Source organism: Ranitomeya imitator, chromosome 1, assembly GCF_032444005.1.
Source record: "Ranitomeya imitator isolate aRanImi1 chromosome 1, aRanImi1.pri, whole genome shotgun sequence".
Classification (NCBI taxonomy): Eukaryota; Metazoa; Chordata; class Amphibia; order Anura; family Dendrobatidae; genus Ranitomeya; species Ranitomeya imitator.
This window is the reverse complement of record NC_091282.1, coordinates 1,144,797,623-1,144,817,499: the sequence shown is the minus strand read 5'-3', so window position 1 is coordinate 1,144,817,499 and position 19,877 is coordinate 1,144,797,623. Positions and strand designations below refer to the sequence as shown.

Genomic DNA, 19,877 nt, shown 5'->3' with positions numbered 1-19,877 from the left:
AGCACTATATGGCACAGCTATGGGGCAATAATGAACGGTGCAGAGCACTATATGGCACATCTAAGGGGCAATAATGAACGGTGCAGAGCACTATATGGCACAGCTATGGGGAAATAATGAACGGTGCAGAGCACTATATGACACATCTATGGGGCCATAATGAACGGTGCAGAGCACTATATGGAGCATCTATGGGGCAATAATGAACGGTGCAGAGCACTATATGACACATCTATGGGGCCATAATGAACGGTGCAGAGCACTATATGGCACATCTAAGGGGCAATAATGAACGGTGCAGAGCACTATATGGCACAGCTATGGGGCCATAATGAACGGTGCAGAGCACTATATGGCACATCTAAGGGGCAATAATGAACGGTGCAGAGCACTATATGACACATCTATGGGGCCATAATGAACGGTGCAGAGCACTATATGGAGCATCTATGGGGCAATAATGAACGGTGCAGAGCACTATATGTGGCACAGCTATGGGGCAATAATGAACGGTGCAGAGCACTATATGGCACAGCTATGGGGCAATAATGAACGGTGCAGAGCACTATATGGCACAGCTGTGGGGCAATAATGAACGGTGCAGAGCACTATATGGCACAGCTATGGGACAAAAATGAACGGTGCAGAGCACTATATGGCAGAGCTATGGGGCAATAATGAACGGTGCAGAGCATTGTATATGGGGCACAGCTTTATATAGAGCATATATGGGCCCATCATGAACTGTATGGAGCATTATATGGGGCTCCTGATTCAATATGGATATTCAAAAACCATTAACCTACTGATGTCTCAATTAATTTTACTTTTATTGGTATCTATTTTTATTTTTGACATTCACCGGTAGCTGCTGCATTTTCCACCCTAGGCTTATACACGAGTCAATAAGTTTTCCCAGTTTTTGTGGCAAAATTAGGGAGGTCGGCTTATACTCGAGTATATACGGTATATACTCACCCTCCGTTGGCCCCCGGATAAAGTGGTTACCGACGCTCTTCACGCTCTCCGGTCTGAAGAGTGCATTGCGGTCTCACGAGATGATGACGTAGCGGTCTTGTGAGACCACACGTCATCATCTTGTGAGACTGCAATGCATGGAGCGGTCACCGGGGCGTCGCGAGGAGCGGGAAAGGCCGGTTCCTGAACCAGGGGGCCGACGGACGGTGAGTATATAACTATTTTTTATTTTATTTTTTTATTATTTTTAACATTAGATCTTTTTAATATTGATGCTGCATAGGCACCGACTGCGGGGAGGAAGGAGCGACCATTTTTCCGCCGGACTGTGCCCGTCGCTGATTGGTCGTGGCTGTTTTGCCACGACCAATCAGCGACTTGGATTTCCATGACAGACAAAGGCCGCGACCAATGAATATCCGTGACAGACAGACAGACAGACGGAAGTGACCCGTAGACAATTATATAGTAGATGGAATAGGATAGCGGAGCTGGAGGCAGACACATCCTGCTGCATGTTGTCCTTAACCCCTCTGTGACCTTAGACGTACTATCCCGTCGAGGTGCCCTGGGCTTATCTGACCCTGGACGGGATAGTACGTCATAGCCGATCGGCCGCGCTCACGGGGGGAGCGCGGCCGATCGCGGCCGGGTGTCAGCTGCTTATCACAGCTGACATCCGGCACTATGTGCCAGGAGCGGTCACGGACCGCCCCCGGCACATTAACCCCTGGCACACCGCGATCAAAGATGATCGCGGTGTGCCGGCGGTGCAGGGAAGCACCGCGCAGGGAGGGGGCTCCCTGCGGGCTTCCCTGAGCCCCCCGCAGCAACGCGATGTGATCGCGTTGCTGCGAGGGTCTCCTCACCTCCCTCCCTGCTCGAGCCCCGGATCCAAGATGGCCGCGGATCCGGGTCCTGCAGGGAGGGAGGTGGCTTCACAGAGCCTGCTCAGAGCAGGCACTGTGAAGGCTGCAGCGCTGCATGTCAGATCAGTGATCTGACAGAGTGCTGTGCAAACTGTCAGATCACTGATCTGTGATGTCCCCCCCGGGACAAAGTAAAAAAGTAAAAAAAAATTTTTCCAAATGTGTAAAAAAAATAAAAAAAAATATTCCAAAATAATGAAAAAAAAAAAATATATATTATTCCCATAAATACATTTCTTCATCTAAATAAAAAAAAAAAAACAATAAAAGTACACATATTTAGTATCGCCGCGTCCGTAACGACCCGACCTATAAAACTGTCCCACTAGTTAACCCCTTCAGTAAACACCGTAAGAAAAAAAAAAAAAAAACGAGGCAAAAAACAACGCTTTATTATCATACCGCCGAACAAAAAGTGGAATAACATGCGATCAAAAGGACAGATATAAATAACCATGGTACCGCTGAAAGCGTCATATTGTCCCGCAAAAAAAGAGCCGCCATACAGCATCATCAGCAAAAAAATAAAAAAGTTATAGTCCTGAGAATAAAGCGATGCAAAAATAATTATTTTTTCTGTAAAATAGTTTTTATCGTATAAAAGCACCAAACCATAAAAAAATGATATAAATGAGGTATCGCTGTAATCGTACTGACCCGAAGAATAAAACTGATTTATCAATTTTACCAAACGCGGAACGGTATAAACGCCTCCCCCAATAGAAATTCATGAATAGCTGGCTTTTGGTCATTCTTCCTCACAAAAATCGGAATAAAAAGCGATAAAAAAATGTCACGTGCCCAAAAATGTTTTCAATAAAAACGTCAACTCGTCCCGCAAAAAACAAGACCTCACATGACTCTGTGGACCAAAATATGGAAAAATTATAGCTCTCAAAATGTGGTATTGCAAAAAATATTTTTTGCAATAAAAAGGGTCTTTCAGTGTGTGACGGCTGCCAATCATAAAAATCCGCTAAAAAACTCGCTATAAAAGTAAATCAAACCCCCCTTCATCACCCCCTTAGTTAGGGAAAAATAAAAAAAAATGTATTTATTTCCATTTTCCCATTAGGGCTAGGGTTAGGGCTAGGATTAGGGTTAGGGTTAGGGCTAGGGTTAGGGCTAGGGTTAGGGCTAGGGCTAGGGTTAGGGCTAGGGTTAGGGCTAGGGTTAGGGTTAGGGCTAGGGTTAGGGTTAGGGCTAGGGTTAAGGTTAGGGTTAGGGCTAGGGTTAGGGCTAGGGCTAGGGTTAGGGCTAGGGTTAGGGCTAGGGTTAGGGCTAGGGTTAGGGTTAGGGTTAGGGCTAGGGTTAGGGCTAGGGTTAGGGTTAGGGCTAGGGTTAGGGTTAGGGTTAGGGCTAGGGTTAGGGCTAGGTTAGGGTTAGGGTTGGGGCTACAGTTAGGGTTGGGGCTAAAGTTAGGGTTAGGGTTTAGATTACATTTACAGTTGGGAATAGGGTTGGGATTAGGGTTAGGGGTGTGTCAGGGTTAGAGGTGTGGTTAGGGTTACCGTTGGAATTAGGGTTAGGGGTGTGTTTAGATTAGGGTTTCAGTTATAATTGGGGGGTTTCCACTGTTTCGGCACATCAGGGGCTCTCCAAACACGACATGGCGTCCGATCTCAATTCCAGCCAATTCTGCGTTGAAAAAGTAAAACAGTGCTCCTTCCCTTCCGAGCTCTCCTGTGTGCCCAAACAGGGGTTTACCCCAACATATGGGGTATCAGCGTACTCAGGACAAATTGGACAACAACTTTTGTGGACCAATTTCTCCTGTTACCCTTGGGAAAATACAAAACTGGGGGCTAAAAAATAATTTTTGTGGGAAAACAAAAAGATTTTTTATTTTCACGGCTCTGCGTTATAAACTGTAGTGAAACACTTGGGGGTTCAAAGTTCTCACAACACATCTAGATAAGTTCATTGAGGGGTCTAGTTTCCAATATGGGGTCACTTCTGGGGGGTTTCTACTGTTTAGGTACATTAGGGGCTCTGCAAACGCAATGTGACGCCTGCAGACCAATCCATCTAAGTCTGCATTCCAAATGATGCTCCTTCCCTTCCGAGCCCTCCCATGCGCCCAAACGGTGGTTCCCCCCCACATATCGGGTATCAGCGTACTCAGGACAAATTGGACAACAACATTTAGGGTCCAATTTCTCCTGCTAACCTTGGAAAAATACAAAACTGGGGGCTAAAATATAATTTTTGTGGAAAAAAAAATATTTTTTATTTGCATGGCTCTGCGTTATAAACTGTAGTGAAATACTTGGGGGTTCAAAGCTCTCACAACACATCAAGATGAGTTCCTTAGGGGGTCTACTTTCCAAAATGGTGTCACTTGTGGGGGGTTTCTACTGTTTAGGTACATTAGGGGCTCTGCAAACGCAATGTGACGCCTGCAGACCATTCCATCTAAGTCTGCATTCCAAATGGCGCTCCTTCCCTTCCGAACCCTCCCATGCGCCCAAACGGTGGTTCCCCCCCACATATGGGGTATCAGCGTACTCAGGACAAATTGGACAACAACTTTTGGGGTCCAATTTCTTCTCTTACCCTTGGAAAAATAAAAAATTGGGGGCAAAAATATAATTTTTGTGAAAAAATATGATTTTTTATTTTTACGGTTCTGCATTATAAACTTCTGTGAAGCACTTGGTGGGTCAAAGTGCTCACCACACCTCTAGATAAGTTCCTTAGGGGGTCTACTTTCCAAAATGGTGTCACTTGTGGGGGGTTTCAATGTTTAGGCACATCAGTGGCTCTCCAAACGCAACATGGCGTCCCATCTCAATTTCTGTCAATTTTGCATTGAAAAGTCAAACTGCGCTCCTTCCCTTCCGAGCTCTCCCATGCGCCCAAACAGTGGTTTACTGCCACATATGGGGTATCAGCGTACTCAGGACAAATTGGACAAGAACTTTTGAGGTCCAATTTCTTCTCTTACCCTTGGAAAAATAAAAAATTGGGGGCAAAAATATAATTTTTGTGAAAAAATATGATTTTTTATTTTTACGGTTCTGCATTATAAACTTCTGTGAAGCACTTGGTGGGTCAAAGTGCTCACCACACATCCAGATAAGTTCCTTAGGGGGTCTACTTTCCAAAATGGTGTCACTTGTGGGGGGTTTCAATGTTTAGGCACATCAGTGGCTCTCCAAACGCAACATGGCGTCCCATCTCAATTCCTGTCAATTTTGCATTGAAAAGTCAAATAGCGCTCCTTCCCTTCCGAGCTCTCCCATGCGCCCAAACAGTGGTTTACTGCCACATATGGGGTATCAGCGTACTCAGGACAAATTGGACAACAACTTTTTGGGTCCAATTTCTCCTGTTACCCTTGGTAAAATAAAACAAATTGGAGCTGAAGTAAATTTTTTGTGTAAAAAAGTTAAATGTTCATTTTTATTTAAACATTCCAAAAATTCCTATTAAACACCTGAAGGGTTAATAAACTTCTTGAATGTGGTTTTGAGCACCTTGAGGGGTGCAGTTTTTAGAATGGTGTCACACTTGGGCATTTTCTATCATATAGACCCCTCAAAATGACTTCAAATGAGACGTGGTCCCTAAAAAAAAATGGTGTTGTAAAAATGAGAAATTGCTGGTCAACTTTTAACCCTTATAACTCCCTAACAAAAAAAAAAATTGGTTCCAAAATTATGCTGATGTAAAGGAGACATGTGGGAAATGTTACTTATTAAGTATTTTGTGTGACATATCTCTGTGATTTAATTGCATAAAAATTCAAAGTTTGAAAATTGCGAAATTTTCAAAATTTTCGCCAAATTTCCGTTTTTTTCACAAATAAACGCAGGTACTATCAAAGAAATTTTACCACTATCATGAAGTACAATATGTCACGAGAAAACAATGTCAGAATCACCAGGATCCGTTGAAGCGTTTCGGAGTTATAACCTCATAAAGGGACAGTGGTCAGAATTGTAAAAATTGGCCTGGTCATTAACGTGCAAACCACCCTTGGGGGTAAAGGGGTTAAAGAGTAACCGTTGTTTTAATTTTTATTTCATCAATCAATAGTACACGTGAAAATAAGATCTATTACATCGTTTCTTATCAGAGCAGTCCGCTTCTTTCTCCATCAGGGCTGATCGATCATTTATAGAATTCTCAAATCCCAGATAAAATGTGTATTCAGTGAAGATAGCAGATGGCAGCTGGTGCTCATAATGTTCTATGTAATCTGGAGGAGGAAGGAAGAACTGAATGATCAGTCCAGGAGAAGGAAGAACTTTGCTTCTGGTTCCTCCCATCTACATAGGAGATAAGTTACTACTGATAAGGTCCTATCTCATTAATGTAAAATTCTCTCTTCACTGAATACAGATTTTACCCGTGAATTCAGAATTGTATAAATGAATGATCAGTCCAGGAGAAGGAAGAACACAGTTGCTTATTTTTATGTGTACTATTTATTTATTAAATATTAAAATGCCTACACTTTAAATGAGTTACTGAATATGTATAATATATATATATATGGTATATATATAAAGTGAAAAAATTGGAACAGCATCAAATTACTACCTTACAAGGCATGCAGAGCTCTCCCGACCAGCAATCCAATGGTCAAAAAGTAATAAACTCAAAAAAAAAGGAAAAGCAGCACAAAATAATTGAAAAAAAGTGGACTTTAATGCCTGAACGGCGTGGCAACGTTTCGGATGTGTTATCCTTTGTCAAGCCTTTTTTTTTAGTATATATATATATATATATATATATATATATATATATATATATATATATATATATATATATATATATATATATATACACACAGTGGGGCAAAAAAGTATTTAGTCAGTCAGCAATAGTGCAAGTTCCACCACTTAAAAAGATGAGAGGCGTCTGTAATTTCCATCATAGGTAGACCTCAACTATGGGAGACAAACTGAGAAGAAAAAATCCAGAAAATCACATTGTCTGTTTTTTTATCATTTTATTTTCATATTATGGTGGAAAATAAGTATTTGGTCAGAAACAAACAATCAAGATTTCTGGCTCTCACAGACCTGTAACTTCTTTTTTAAGAGTCTCCTCTTTCCTCCACTCATTACCTGTAGTAATGGCACCTGTTTAAACTTGTTATCAGTATAAAAAGACACCTGTGCACACCCTCAAACAGTCTGACTCCAAACTCCACTATGGTGAAGACCAAAGAGCTGTCAAAGGACACCAGAAACAAAATTGTAGCCCTGCACCAGGCTGGGAAGACTGAATCTGCAATAGCCAACCAGCTTGGAGTGAAGAAATCAACAGTGGGAGCAATAATTAGAAAATGGAAGACATACAAGACCACTGATAATCTCCCTCGATCTGGGGCTTCACGCAAAATCCCACCCCGTGGGGTCAGAATGATCACAAGAACGGTGAGCAAAAATCCCAGAACCACACGGGGGGACCTAGTGAATGAACTGCAGAGAGCTGGGACCAATGTAACAAGGCCTACCATAAGTAACACACTACGCCACCATGGACTCAGATCCTGCAGTGCCAGACGTGTCCCACTGCTTAAGCCAGTACATGTCCGGGCCCTCTGAAGTTTGTCGCCGGCATCTGACGTCATTGTCAGTCGGCAGCGAGAGAGCAGGAGCGCGGCAGGTAAGCAGAACTTTTTTTTTTTTATTGAGAGCGGCGATCCGGGGGGGGCAGAAAGCTGGACACAGGGGGGGGCAGAAAGCTGGACACGGGGGGGGGGGCAGAAAGATGGACACGGGGGGGGGGGGCAGAAATCTGGACACAGGGACACAGGAGGGGGGCAGAAAGCTGGACACAGGGGGGGGGGCAGGAAGCTGGACACAGGGGGGGGGCAGAAAGCTGGACACAGGGGGGGCAGAAAGCTGGACACAGGGGGGGACAGAAAGCTGGACACAGGGAGGGCAGAAAGCTGGACACAGGGGGGGCAGAAAGCTGGACACAGGGGGGGGCAGAGTGCTGGACACAGATGGGGCAGAGTGCTGGTCACAGATGAGGCAGAGTGCTGGACACAGATGGGGCAGAGTGCTGGACACAGATGGGGCAGAGTGCTGGACACATATGGGGCAGAGTGCTGGACACAGATGGGGCAGAGTGCTGGACACAGATGGGGCAGAGTGCTGGACACAGATGGGGCAGAGTGCTGGACACAGATGGGGCAGAGTGCTGGACACAGATGGGGCAGAGTGCTGGACACAGATGGGGCAGAGTGCTGGACACAGATGGGGCAGGATTGGACACAGATGGGGCAGAGTGCTGGACACAGATGGGGCAGGATTGGACACAGATGGGCGCCCGCACGTCAATAGTTAACAGCCGCCAGCTGCAGCGTACAGGTCGCCGGCATCTGACATCATTGTCAGGCGCCGGCGAGAGAGCAGGAGCGCGGCAGGTAAGCAGAACTTTTTTTTTTTTATTGAGAGCGGCGATCCTTTGGAGGCCAGGGCAGTAAAGCTGGACACGGGGTGGGGGGGGGGTTAGAAAGCTGGACACGGGGGGGGGGGCAGAAAGCTGGACACGGGGGGGGGGGGCAGAAAGCTGGACACAGGGGGGGGGCAGAAAGATGGACACGGGGGGCAGAAGTCTGGACACAGGGACACAGGAGGGGGGCAGAAAGCTGGACACGGGGGGGCAGAAAGCTGGACACAGGGGGGGGGCAGAAAGCTGGACACAGGGGGGGCAGAAAGCTGGACACAGGGGGGGGCAGAAAGCTGGACACAGGGGGGGGCAGAAAGCTGGACACAGGGGGGGGCAGAAAGCTGGACACGGGGGGGCAGAAAGCTGGACACGGGGGGGGGCAGAAAGCTGGACACGGGGGGGCAGAAAGCTGGACACAGGGGGGGGGCAGAAAGCTGGACACAGGGAGGGCAGAAAGCTGGACACAGGGGGGGCAGAAAGCTGGACACAGGGGGGGCAGAAAGCTGGACACAGGGGGGGCAGAAAGCTGGACACGGGGGGGAGCAGAGTGCTGGACACAGATGGGGCAGAGTGCTGGACACAGATGAGGCAGGATTGGACCCAGATGGGGCAGAGTGCTGGACACAGATGGGGCAGAGTGCTGGACACAGATGGGGCAGAGTGCTGGACACAGATGGGGCAGAGTGCTGGACACAGATGGGGCAGGATTGGACACAGATGGGGCAGAGTGCTGGACACAGATGGGGCAGGATTGGACACAGATGGGGCAGAGTGCTGGACACAGATGGGGCAGAATGCTGGACACAGATGGGGCAGAGTGCTGGACACAGATGGGGCAGAGTGCTGGACACAGATGGGGCAGAGTGCTGGACACAGATGGGGCAGAGTGCTGGACACAGATGAGGCAGGATTGGAAACAGATGGGGCAGAGTGCTGGACACAGATGGGGCAGGATTGGACACAGACGGGGCAGAGTACTGGACACAGACGGGGCAGAGTGCTGGACACAGATGGGGCAGAGTGCTGGACACAGATGGGGCAGAGTGCTGGACACAGATGGGGCAGAGTGCTGGACACAGATGGGGCAGAGTGCTGGACACAGATGAGGCAGGATTGGAAACAAATGGGGCAGAGTGCTGGACACAGATGGGGCAGGATTGGACACAGACGGGGCAGAGTACTGGACACAGATGGGGCAGGATTGGACACAGATGGGGCAGAGTGCTGGACACAGATGGGGCAGAGTGCTGGACACAGATGGGGCAGGATTGGACACAGATGGGGCAGAGTGCTGGACACAGATGGGGCAGGATTGGACACAGATGGGGCAGAGTGCTGGACACAGATGGGGCAGAGTTCTGGACACAGATGGGGCAGAGTGCTGGACACAGATGGGGCAGAGTGCTGGACACAGATGGGGCAGAGTGCTGAGCACAGATGGGGCAGAGTGCTGGACACAGATGGGGCAGAGTGCTGGACACAGATGGGGCAGGAATGGACACAGATGGAGCAGAGTGCTGGACACAGATGGGGCAGGATTGGACACAGATGGGGCAGAGTGCTGGACACAGATGGGGCAGAGTGCTGGACACAGATGGGGCAGGATTGGAAACAGATGGGGCAGGATTGGACACAGACGGGGCAGAGTACTGGACACAGATGGGGCAGGATTGGACACAGATGGGGCAGAGTGCTGGACACAGATGGGGCAGAGTGCTGGACACAGATGGGGCAGAGTGCTGGACACAGATGGGGCAGGATTGGACACAGATGGGGCAGAGTGCTGGACACAGATGGGGCAGAGTGCTGGACACAGATGGGGCAGGATTGGACACAGATGGGGCAGAGTGCTGGACACAGATGGGGCAGAGTGCTGGACACAGATGGGGCAGAGTGCTGGACACAGATGGGGCAGGATTGGAAACAGATGGGGCAGAATGGAGACAGATGGGGCAAGATTGGAGAAAGATGGGGCAGGATGGATACGATGGAGACAGATGGGGCAGGATGGGGAGATCATATGGGGCAGAATGGATACTCATGAGGGCAGGATGGGAGAACATATGGCTGGAGCCTGGAATGAGACACACGGGGGCTAGGATGGCGAATATTACCATAGGGGCTAATTAAGGGATATTATTATAGCAGTGATGTATTTATTTTATTTTTTGAGTATACTGTTTTAAATGGGGGGCGGTCCTGTTACTGTGTAGAGTGATACTATGTTGCCTTCTTCATGTGGTGTAATGTAGAAGTTGGGAAAATTAAGTAATGTGTTCTACAAGCAGAACTCGAGATAACTGTTTTATTTCCTGAAGACGAGTCCTGGCTGGATAAAGTGATGGCGGTCTGTGCTGGATGAAAGATGAAGGACTTCACCTAGAGACGTCACTGGTGAGTCAGTGTTACCTATACACTGACACTATACACTGTATACTATATACAGAGGTCCTGTGTACAATGTCACCAGTGATCACTGTATTACCTATACATTATATACAGAGCTCCTGTGTGTAATGTCACCGGTGATCACTGTATTACCTGTACACAGACACTGCTTACTAATTACAGATCTCCTGTGCATAATGGCACTGATGGTGATAGTATTGTGGTTTTTTTTTTTATTACTGATCAGTATTGTAGTATTCAGTCATTGGTGGTAATATGTGGTCTGGTCATGATGTGGTGGTAATATGTGGTCTGGTCATGGTGTAGCGGTATTTGTTCCTTGTATTTTATATTATTCGATCACTGTGGTGGTAATATGTCATCTGGTCATAGTGCTGTGGTATTTGTTCCTTGTATGTAGTATTATAGGTCATTTTAAAAATTGAAAAATAAATAAAAATATACCTAAATTGTATTGCATATTTTAACAAATATTTAATAGGTTACAGCAGAGTAGGGCCCGGCCAAAAGTGTCTACCGTGTTATGGTGGCAGCTTAAAAAATCTTTTGGCCAAAACAAAAGCTGCCGGCTATATGTGTGATCTGGTGATGGGAACTGTCAATGTGTGATAGGTGAGAAGTGGAGATTTTCCAAGAGAGAGCGGTGGGACTGTGGACAGTTCGTGGGGTGGAGCCTGGAGGCGGGGCTGGGGTGGAGCCTGGGCGGAGTTTCAAGGGGGCCCCGAAAATTTTGCCAGTATGGGGCCCCAAAATTTCTAGTGGCAGCCCTGTCAGTAGTGACCAGTGCTGTGGAGTTGTAGATGAGATGAATCTGTGTTGCACGTTATGTACATGCTCAGTAGTGACCAGTGCTGTGGAGTTGTAGTCGAGATGAATCTGTGCTGCACTTTATGCACATGCCCAGTAGGACCAGTGCTGTGGAGCTGTAGTGGAGATGAATCTGTGCTGCACGATATGTACATGCTCAGTATTGACCAGTGCTGTGGAGTTGTAGATGAGATGAATCTGTGCTGCACTGTATGTACATGCTCAGTATTGACCAGTGCTGTGGAGTTGTAGATGAGATGAATCTGTACTGCACTGTATGTACATGCTCAGTAGTGACCAGTGCTGTGGGGCTGGAGTGGAGATGAATCTGTGCTGCACTGTATGTACATGCTCAGTAGTGACCAGTGCTGTGGGGCTGGAGTGGAGATGAATCTGTGCTGCACTGTATGTACATGCTCAGTAGTGACCAGTGCTGTGGGGCTGGAGTGGAGATGAATCTCTGCTGCACTGTATGTACATGCTCAGTAGTGACCAGTGCTGTGGGGCTGGAGTGGAGATGAATCTGTGCTGCACTGTATGTACATGCTCAGTAGTGACCAGTGCTGTGGGGCTGGAGTGGAGATGAATCTGTGCTGCACTGTATGTACATGCTCAGTAGTGATCAGTGCTGTGGGGCTGGAGTGGAGATGAATCTGTGCTGCACGATATGTACATGCTCAGTAGTGACCAGTGCTGTGGGGCTGGAGTGGAGATGAATCTGTGCTGCACTGTATGTACATGCTCAGTAGTGACCAGTGCTGTGGGGCTGGAGTGGAGATGAATCTGTGCTGCACTTTATGCTCCGTAGTGATCAGTGCTGTGGAGTCGGAGTGGAGATGAATCTGTGCTGCACTGTATGTACATGCTCAGTAGTGATCAGTGCTATGGGGTAGGAGTGGAGATGATTCTGTGCTGCACGTTAAGTACATGCTCAGTAGTGACCAGTGCTGTGGAGTCGTAGGGGAGATGAATCTGTGCTGCACTTTATGTACATGCTCAGTAGTGATCAGTGCTGTGGGGCTGGAGTGGAGATGAATCTGTGCTGCATGTTATGTACATGCTCAGTAGTGACCAGTGCTGTGGAGTTGTAGATGAGATGAATCTGTGCTGCACTGTATGTACATTCTCAGTAGTGACCAGTGCTGTGGAGCTGTAGTCGAGATGAATCTGTGCTGCACTTTATGCACATGCCCAGTAGTGACCAGTGCTGTGGAGCTGTAGTGGAGATGAATCTGTGCTGCACGATAAGTACATGCCCAGTGCTGTGGGGCTGGAGTGGAGATGAATCTGTGCTGCACTTTATGCACATGCTCAGTAGTGACCAGTGCTGTGTGGTTGGGTAAATTGAGGAGTCGTAGTCAGAGGTTTGGCTTACCAACTGCACAACCCTGGCATGGAGGGCTGTGTGGGGATTACAGGTGGAGAACCATACTGTAATGGGGTCACCATTCTTTGTCGGGGGAATTTATGGGGTACAGTAGGATCATCATACCGTGCGTGTGGAGAAATTCACTGTGGGGGTATCATACTGTGCTTGGGGGCACTTTTGTTTGCATCACACTTTATTATCTGTAAGGTTTTTTGGCCTTCATTATTACATAATTAGATTAGGCCACATGCTTTTTACTGCTCTTACATAACGTATTATAATATTACAATATTTTATTCTAAGATCTATTAATAAAAATGTACTTTGTTTGTGAGGCGACCACTTTAAGGTTTGCTTCCATATGAAAAAGTTCATAGTTATATTTGGTAAGTAGAACCTTCCTCAATTGTGACATTTTTGAATAAATATCAAGGTCGGCCCACGACTCTGTCCAAGCTTTTAATCTGGACCTCTGTGTATTTGACTTTGACGTCCATTGCCCTGACAGTAAATTAATGCAAACTATTTTTTTTTCCTTGTGGATTTTTAGCATAAAAGTTTTTCTTTTTTTTCAAAGTTGCAGCATGTCAATTTGTTATGAGCTTTTGAAGTATTTTTCACCAATTCAAACAATTGGAGGGAAAAAAAAGCACATAATTATTAAAACGTAACACTGATTTTTTTAATGCAGAAAAATCCACTGCAGATTCTCAAAATGTGTGCACATAGCCTGAGTTTGCAAAAGTTAAAGGGGTTGGCCACTACTCTACATGGGAACTAACGGCCATAGATGCCACTTCATGAAATACTTTGAAAATAGAGTGATGGGTTCATGTCCAAAACCACAAGAATCCGCTGTGGCTGCTTTTTACAGATTGCGAGAATTTAAAGTTTTCCACCATCTGTGAGGTAGGAGATAAGGTATTGATTGCTGGCGGCCACAACTATTGAGAGGGAGCAGAACTCTGCGATAAGGTGCACATACCTCTGTTCATTGTCTATAGGCCTGCTGTACTTTCTCCAGCAGTCACATAGACAAGGATAGAAGTGGAGGATGAGCACGCACCATTTGATAGGGCTCTGCATCACCCCACTGTTGGGATCCCCAGTGATCAGCAAGCCGTCTCTTGTGGATTGGAGATGGTTTACAATTCCAAGAATAACTCTGTAAACATTCATTTAATTTTGCAGGGAACCATCAATTTCAACTTAAACATCAAGGGCCCAATTCAAAGTTTTAACTCCAGAATTTAAGATGTATGCCTCTTAATTAATGATGAGCGAATGTGCTCAGTTATTAGAGGTGTTATCTGAGCATGCTTGTGTGCTAGGAGTCCCCACGGCTGCATGTCTCATGGCTGTCCAACAGCTGCAACACATACTGGCACTGCCTAACAAACCGTTAATCCCTGTATGTATTGTGGCTGTCAAACAGCCGCGAGGACTTGAACATATTATTCGAGCACGGCGAAAAAAAAGTACTTGTCATGTAATTTTTTTTCATAGGGGCTTTATTCTGCAAATTTGTGAATATTGCGTAAATTTTTCTTGTTACATTTAGGTGAATTCTTCTTGAAGAATTTGGTTCAGAAAAGGAAAATAAAAGCCGTATAAACGTTAGTGTGGAACGATATGGGCTTAGAAATGAATGTGAGCTAATTAGTAGCCATCGATAATGTGCCCTATGGTGCGGTACAACGTGGGGCGAGCTGAGAAGGTTTGGGAATATCGGCTGGAAGCTTCCTGATGCTTCTGATTGTAAAGAAACATTTAATTTAATTCAAACCTTTAAAAGTCTAAAGATATCATGAAGATTTCAGCAGGAGCAAGCCCGCAGGGGCGGAGTCCTCTGTCAGCCAATCAGATCGCAGATGAAACTTTATTCCACTACTGTCGGAAGTTTTGCTTTTTCTGTGTGACCTACTAGATGATTTACATTATTTTATTATAAATATTTAAGAAAACAAAATTACTGTCATCATAACACAAGGATATTCTTGGACTCCATAATAAAGTTTAATGAAACTGGATCTACAGCAGCATTTTTTTTTTTTAAATTAAATGTCCTTTCTATTATAGCATTCTTCCTCTATGCACACAACTATACAGAAGGAGGTAACATAGTAACATAGTAAGGCCGAAAAAAGACATTTGTCCATCCAGTTCAGCCTATAGTCCATCATAATAAATCCCCAGATCTACGTCCTTCTACAGAACCTAATAATTGTATGATACAATATTGTTCTGCTCCAGGAAGACATCCAGGCCTCTCTTGAACCCCTCGACTGAGTTCGCCATCACCACCTCCTCAGGCAAGCAATTCCAGATTCTCACCGCCCTAAGGGCCCCTTTCCACTTGTGTGAGAAAAAAACGGTCCGATTTACGGACCGAAAAAACTGATGTAACATCTGCGAGTGCCATGCGAGTGTCATGCGAGTGTGATGCGATTTTTTTATCGCAACATCCGTATGACATCCGTATTGCTGTCCGATTTTTACGCACGGGTCTCCTTTGAAAAGCCGGCAATTCAGCGCAGAGTACAGTAAAATCACACTGACAGGTTAGAGTAGATATATACACATAGAATAGGTATATATACATATATATGTCAGGGAGACACCTATATATATATATATATATTTATATTTCTTCCAGCGCGAGATAGCTTTAAAGCTGGTAATTCAATTACCGGCTTTTCCCATCTCCTTCACAAACCCGACATGATATGAGACCTGGTTTACATACAGTAAACCATCTCATATCACCGTTTTTTTTGCATATTCCACACTACTAATGTTAGTAGTGTGTATATGCAAAATTTGGCCGTTCTAGCTAGTAAAATAAGGGGTTAAATGACGGAAAAAATTGACGTGGGCTCCCGCACAATTTTCTCCGCCAGAGTAGTAAAGCCAGTGACTGAGAGCAGATATTAATAGCCTGGAGAGGGTCCATGGTTATTGCCCCCCCCCCCCCCCCCCGGCTAAAAACATCTGCCCCCAGCCACCCCAGAACAGGCACATCTGGAAGATGCACCTATTCTGGCACTTGGCCACTCTCTTCCCATTCCCGTGTAGCGGTGGGATATCGGGTAATGAAGGGTTAATGCCACCTTGCTATTGTAAGGTGACATTAAGCCAAATTAATAATGGAGAGGCGTCAATTATGACACCTATCCATTATTAATCCAATATTAGTAAAGGGTTAAAAAAAAAACACACACATTATTAAAAATTAATTTATTGAAAAAATCACAAAGGTTGTTGTATTAATTTATTCTACTCTCAATCCACTCACTGAAGACCCTCGATCTGTAACAAAAAAAAAAAAAAATAAACCAACAATATACATACCTTCCGAGGATCTGGCACGTCCAACGATGTAGATCCATCTGAAGGGGTTAAAATATTTTGCAGACACGAGCTCCGCTAATGCAGGATGCTCATTTCTGCAAAACCCCGGCGAATGAAGCTAAATATAGGTCAATGACCTATATTTAGCTTCATTTGCGGTGAGGCGCCCTCTGCTGGCTGTTCCTAGATCGTGGGAACTTTCCTAGAAAGCTCCCTGGCTCGAGTTCATATGAGGACAACCAGCAGAGGGCACCTCTTATGAACTCGAGCCTGGGAGCTTTCTAGGAAAGTTCCCACGATCTAGGAACAGCCAGCAGAGGGCTCCTCACCGCAAATGAAGCTAAATATAGGTCATTGACCTATATTTAGCTTCATTCGCCGGGGTTTTGCAGAAATGAGCATCCTGCATTAGCGGAGCTCGTGTCTGCAAAATATTTTAACCCCTTCAGATGGATCTACATCGTTGGACGTGCCAGATCCTCGGAAGGTATGTATATTGTTGGTTTATTATTTTTTTTTTTTGTTACAGATCGAGGGTCTTCAGTGAGTGGATTGAGAGTAGAATAAATTAATACAACAACCTTTGTGATTTTTTCAATAAATTAATTTTTAATAATGTGTGTGTGTTTTTTTTTAACCCTTTTCTACTATTGGATTAATAATGGATAGGTGTCATAATTGACGCCTCTCCATTATTAATTAGGCTTAATTGTCACCTTACAATAGCAAGGTGACATTAACCCTTCATTACCCCATATCCCACCGCTACACGGGAATGGGAAGAGAGTGGCCAAGTGCCAGAATAGGCGCATCTTCCAGATGTGCCTGTTCTGGGGGCAGATGTTTTTAGCCAGGGGGGGGGGCAATAACCGTGGACCCTCTCCAGGCTATTAATATCTGCCCTCAGTCACTGGCTTTACTACTCTGGCGGAGAAAATTGTGCGGGAGCCCACGCCAATTTTTTCCGCCATTTAACCCCTTATTTTACTAGCTAGAACGGCCAAATTTTGCATATACACACTACTAACATTAGTAGTGTGGAATATGCAAAAAAAATGGTGATATGAGATGGTTTACTGTATGTAAACCAGGTCTCATATCATGTCGGGTTTGTGAAGGAGAAAGCAAAAGCCGGTAATTGAATTACCAGCTTTAAAGCTATCTTACGCTGCATTAAATATAAATATATATATATATATAGGTGTCTCCCTGACATATATATATGTATATATACCTATTCTATGTGTATATATCTACTCTAATCTAACCTGTCAGTGTGATTTTACTGTACTCTACGCTGAATTGCCGGCTTTTCTAAGGACACGGGTGCGTAAAAATCGGACAGCACTCGCACGGTGCAAGTGCTGTGCGTTTTTTTTCTCGCACCCATTGACTTGCATTGGCGAGTCTCGTCCGAGAATCGCAGCAATACGCAGCATGCTGCGATTTTTTTCTCAGCCGACACAGATTTTTCTCAGTCCGATTTCGGCTGAGAAAAAAAAAAAAAAAAATTGCAAATGGAATGTCACCTATTGATTAATATTGGTCCGAGTGCAATCCGATTTTTTATCGGATTGCCTCGTCCGTTTTCCTCGCAAGTGGAAAGGGGCCCTAACAGTAAAGAATCCTCTTCTATGTTGGTGGAAAAACCTTCCATCCTCCAGATGCAAAGAATGCCCCCTTGTGCCCGTCACCTTCTTTGGTATAAACAGATCCTCAGCGAGATATTTGTATTGTCCCCTTATATACTTATACATGGTTATTAGATCGCCCCTCAGTCGTCTTTTTTCTAGACTAAATAATCCTAATTTCGCTAATCTATCTGGGTATTGTAGTTCTCCCATCCCCTTTATTAATTTTGTTGCCCTCCTTTGTACTCTCTCTAGTTCCATTATATCCTTACTGAGCACCGGTGCCCAAAACTGGACACAGTACTCCATGTGCGGTCTAACTAGGGATTTGTATAGAGGCAGTATAATGCTCTCATCATGTGTATCCAGACCTCTTTTAATGCACCCCATAATCCTGTTTGCCTTGGCAGCTGCTGCCTGGCACTGGCTGCTCCAGGTAAGTTTATCATTAACTAGGATCCCCAAGTCCTTCTCCCTATCAGATTTACCCAGTGGTTTCCCGTTCAGTGTGTAATGGTGATATTGATTCCTTCTTCCCATGTGTATAACCTTACATTTATCATTGTTAAACCTCATCTGCCACCTTTCAGCCCAAGTTTCCAACTTATCCAGATCCATCTATAGCAGAATACTAGGTTTTTTTTTTTATCCTTCATTTTCATTGTGGTTGGAATTAATTTGTGATCAGCACAATTTTTCTTTATATTGAAAAGAATTCTTGCAATTTTCACCCCAAACCTCCTATTAGGATGAGCCCGCTTGTCCTGTAGGATCATTTCTCAGTCACTCAATTATTATGAGACAAGTTTATAACGACCTCATAAATAACACTGGATTGTTATTTGAGGTTGAGGTAAGTGGTCACATCTCACCCCCTCCCCCTCCCTGCCCAATGACTTGCATGGGTAGCAAAGCATTGCCTGTCACATCAGATGGAGCGTGTCGCCACATACTCTCACCTTGAGTCATTAAGTTCACCAAAAATGGGACAAACGACAAAATTATTGATGGAATTTTTTATTTTCTAAATCACATTTTTCTTTCAAAATATAACAATTGAACATGAGACATAAAACCGCATTACCAGTGACTCTCCTACTCCAAACAATCAAACATCTTAACTTCTAGCATTAAAACCATTTCCTCCTGGATTGCTGCTCCCCCTTTAATCAGCTGCTTGGTGTTGGTGCCAGCAGTTAGATCCCCCCCAACAACATGATATTGATTGCCTGTCATTAGAATAGGTCTTCAGTATTGAAGTCCTGGAAAACGACTTATTAGGAAAAAAATATATATATAAAAAAAAAGATACATTCCCTTTACATAGTAAAAACTTACAATATTGGTCTGCCATATCCCGTAAGCCCTGGACGCTGAGGACGCTGGCCTTTTTATTGCACATAATAATTTTTATTTATATAGCGTCAACATATTCCGCAGCACTTTACAATTAAGCGGGGACATGTACAGACAATAAATTTAGTACAAGTTAAGACAATTTAAACAGTGACGTTAGGGGTGAGGTCCCTGCTCGCAAGCTTACAATCTACAAGGAAATGGGGGGACACAATAGGTGAAAAGTGCTTGTTATTTCAGGTCTGGCAATTATAATAAATAGGGATTTTCATATAAAGCTGCATGATCCGGTCATCAGCCCGTGTGTTTAAGTGCAATAGTCAAGTATCAAGTACATATTGCCACCCTATCTGTTTCCACATGCAACCATGTGTACAATTTTATTACAGGGGTTCTTCACCTGAAGAGGATAAAATTAATACATAAATGCATGTATTTGGGGTTAAAAAAATTTTTTTGAGCAATGGGCTTCATTAAAAATTTGGCACCGTCTAACTTCTATAGCGTTTGTGTTGCATTGTGTACAGAAAGAGTTAACTGACAAGCGATCAGTGAGCTCGTTCTAACCGTCTGACAGGAGAGTTTGAAACTTTTTTTTTCTGAGCTCTTCTCAGCCGATTTATGACCACATCA

The 19,877-nt window shown here is 44.9% G+C and overlaps 1 protein-coding gene across 1 annotated transcript in view; it reads left to right on the top strand.

The window, feature by feature from the left end:
- The window catches only part of LIAS (lipoic acid synthetase), a 196,097-nt gene extending 181,437 nt beyond the window's left edge, over positions 1 to 14,660 (top strand). The window contains exon 11 of the mRNA XM_069744585.1: positions 14,468 to 14,660. Coding sequence (XP_069600686.1) covers positions 14,468 to 14,520 — 53 coding nt within the window. The 3' untranslated portion in view covers positions 14,521 to 14,660. The remainder of the gene's footprint in view (positions 1 to 14,467) is intronic.
- Positions 14,661 to 19,877: the final 5,217 nt, after the last annotated feature.